The sequence below is a fragment of the Etheostoma cragini genome, chromosome 12 (assembly GCF_013103735.1).
Source record: "Etheostoma cragini isolate CJK2018 chromosome 12, CSU_Ecrag_1.0, whole genome shotgun sequence".
Classification (NCBI taxonomy): Eukaryota; Metazoa; Chordata; class Actinopteri; order Perciformes; family Percidae; genus Etheostoma; species Etheostoma cragini.
In genome coordinates this window covers 24,285,442-24,288,458 of record NC_048418.1, presented here as the reverse complement: position 1 = coordinate 24,288,458, position 3,017 = coordinate 24,285,442, and the positions used below count along the sequence as shown (strand labels likewise).

General features: G+C 39.0%; 1 protein-coding gene across 1 annotated transcript in view; it reads right to left on the bottom strand.

The window, feature by feature from the left end:
- Positions 1 to 2,366, bottom strand: part of LOC117953870 (phospholipid hydroperoxide glutathione peroxidase-like) — a 4,834-nt gene extending 2,468 nt beyond the window's left edge. The window contains exons 1-4 of the mRNA XM_034887285.1: positions 2,197 to 2,366; positions 1,019 to 1,113; positions 686 to 830; positions 446 to 597 (exon numbers count right to left, since the gene is read on the bottom strand). Of these exons, the coding sequence (XP_034743176.1) occupies positions 446 to 597; positions 686 to 830; positions 1,019 to 1,113; positions 2,197 to 2,262 (458 nt within the window). The 5' untranslated portion in view covers positions 2,263 to 2,366. The remainder of the gene's footprint in view (positions 1 to 445; positions 598 to 685; positions 831 to 1,018; positions 1,114 to 2,196) is intronic.
- Between the last annotated feature and the right edge of the window lie 651 nt (positions 2,367 to 3,017).

The window sequence follows — 3,017 nt, the reverse complement described above, 5'->3', positions numbered from 1 at the left end:
TGATCAGAAGAAATAGACAGCACCTGAGTTACATATGAGGGTCACGGCAAAGGGTCTGAATACTTATGACCATGTGATTATTCAGTTTTTCTTTTTTAATAAATTTGCAAAAATTTCTACATTTCTGTTTTTTTCTGTCCAAGATGGGGTGCTGAGTGTACATTACTGAGAAATAAAATGAACTTTTTTGATTTTTGGAAAATGGCTGCAATGAAACAAAGAGTGAAAAATTTAAAGGGGTCTGAATACTTTCCGTACCCACTGTATATTAATGTACTGAAATCAGAACTTGTTCATTATATAGTACACAGGGTAGTTATTCGTCTTACCTCTTAGTGATAAATTCATGTTCCACTAAAAGCTGTTACTCATTTTTTGTACAAAATGTCAAGAAACTTTTATTAGGAAATGAAAAAAAAAAAAAAAAAATAGGACAATGACTCACTTTCCCAGCATTCCCTTGCCTTTGGGCTGTGCCTTCATCCACTTCCACAGAGGGTGAGCGTTGTCTCCGTTCACATCAATCTTACTGAAGAGGTCAAACTCAGCGTTGTAACCTTTGGCAAACTCTTTAATCTCTGCATCAGTCCCTGGCTCCTGGATCACCCATACAAAAATGAAGTCAGAAAATCGGAAATACAGATTATAAAGATAAAGCTGTGTTGTAATTAGTTTTTTTTCTTACCTGTCCTCCAAACTGGTTACACGGGAAGCCCATGATGCGTAAACCTTGCTCAGCGTAGGTGGCGTGCATTCCAGCTAGCTGAGTGTAGTTTACCTTGGTCTTTCCTCATTTAGAGGCCACATTTACAATGATGCACACGTACCCTCTAGCAGGGGAAAAACAGAACAAAAAAAAGAGGGTGAAATAAGGAAACAATTCTGCAAACTACTGCTTATTTGTGAAGTGTAAAACCCAACAACTGGAAGAAACTCTACTGCTGTTCTCTCTAACTCTATGAATTAAAGTCTTTCATTTTTTTAGGCCCATACGGATACATGCTATGTGATTTATTACCTGTATTTCTCAAGAGACACATCATTGCCGTCAATATCCTTGGCGGAGAATTCGTAGATCGACTTGGCACTCTGCCAGTCTCCAACCTGAGCACACTGCAAAGTGGTGAAGAATTGAAAGGGTGTAGGTGAGTTATAGTGTGTAACTGAGAAATTCAGCTGAAGGCAGAAGTTTGTCAGGGCCTAAATCCATGACAGCAAACCAGGGACAAAGGTAAGCTCAGGCCTGAGACATAAACTAATCCGATAAACAGGGTTAGCACACGTGCCAAGACAACTTAAAAGTAAGGAAGTTGAACTTTGGCCCGTTTGTTTCGTCATTAATGTCCCCTCACTTTACCAGCGATGGAATTAAACTAAGTACATTTACTGAAGTACTGTCGGAGTAGGACTCTTAGATAAGAGGCAACATAAAAATACACATGAGAAAATGTGGTTCAAAGTGTAAAAGACTTACTGTGTTGCCATTTTTTTGTCCAACAGAACCTTATCCCAGTGGTGGAATGTTACTAAGTACATCTCCTCAAGTGTTGTACTTAAATACAAATTAAAAGGTACTTGTACTTTACTTGACTTTTTTTTTCCATGCCACTTTGTACTTCTACTCCGCTCTAATTTCAGAGAAAAATATATAACCTTTTACCTGACTCCTCTAGGTTACTGTTACTTTTAATACTTAATGGACATTTTCCTGAAATAAAAGGAAACAACACAAAAGAGATTTTATCTGACGTCGGTTTGAATCACCTGGCTTGAAGACTACTACCAAGGGATTATTAACTAGCATCTTCGCCACAGCTAAAGAGTCACATCAAAGCTGCCGTTAACGCTACAGCACCGACAGCTAACTATGCTAGCTAGCTAGCAATAACAGTCACGCTTTCATTAACAGGAAAATACCGAGGAATTTTGAGTTGTATTTGCGTGAGACCGCAGCTAATCGTTACTTAAATCCAAAAGCTGAAAAGTAACGTTCCGCCTCGGGCTTCTCCACGAAGCTAACTAGCGTTAGTGGCTGCGTCGACATCGGACCAATTACTCCGTAACACCGCATTTAAAAATAGAAAACCAAACTCTGACCTACATTTAGTTAAGCATAAAGCCAGCAGCGGTCACACACATGTTTTTACCACGGTACACATAAAGAGAAAGACATATTATCGTGGTCTACGCACTTACCATGCTTCTCTGTACTCCTCTGCTGCCTAACAAACCTAACAACACTGCTGTTCTCCAGAGCCGCATGGCGGCTACAATCACGACTGCTGTTATAAAGCTAACACCGCCCACAGAGGGACGGCAGCACCGCACACTGCGCACCGCTGTTCCCCATCACCACCATTCAGTAGATGAAAGGTGACCACCGCCCACTCTGCCTTTCCGGTTTATTTTATCTTAATTGTATTATCATTTTTCGATGGCCACAAACATAGAGCTAATAAAGTATCTTTGTTTTAGCTTTGGGAATTAAACTTTTGTAATGTGTTGGTGTTACATGGCACTTGGCCTCTTGGGGGCAGCAGATAAAAAACATCTTTTGGAAATTGATCTCAATGCCTTAATTAAAAAAGAGGAAAATCCAACCTTTTAAGGACACCAATGCTCTTTGTGAATAAATAATGTATTGTCAAAAAAAAAGTTATTTCTTAAAATGCAGGGGGCATAAGTATACACCCCTCTATGTTAAATTCCCATAGAGGAAGACAGATTTTTATTTTTAAAGGCCAGATATTTCATGGATCAGGATTCTATGCATCCTGATGAAGTTCCCTTGGTCTTTGAAAAGATGGTTCATATCCTCTCTTTATCCTCTATCTATCTAGATATCTAGATATCTAGATAGATAGATAGATAGATAGATAGATAGATACTAAACCACACTGAACAAAGGATAGTGCTAAGAATCCAAAAGTAGGCTTCTAATACAGTAAGAGTTAGTGTGATTAATCAGATAAATGGGGGTAAGGTCAAGCACATGAGTCAAGACAACCAAAGGCAAG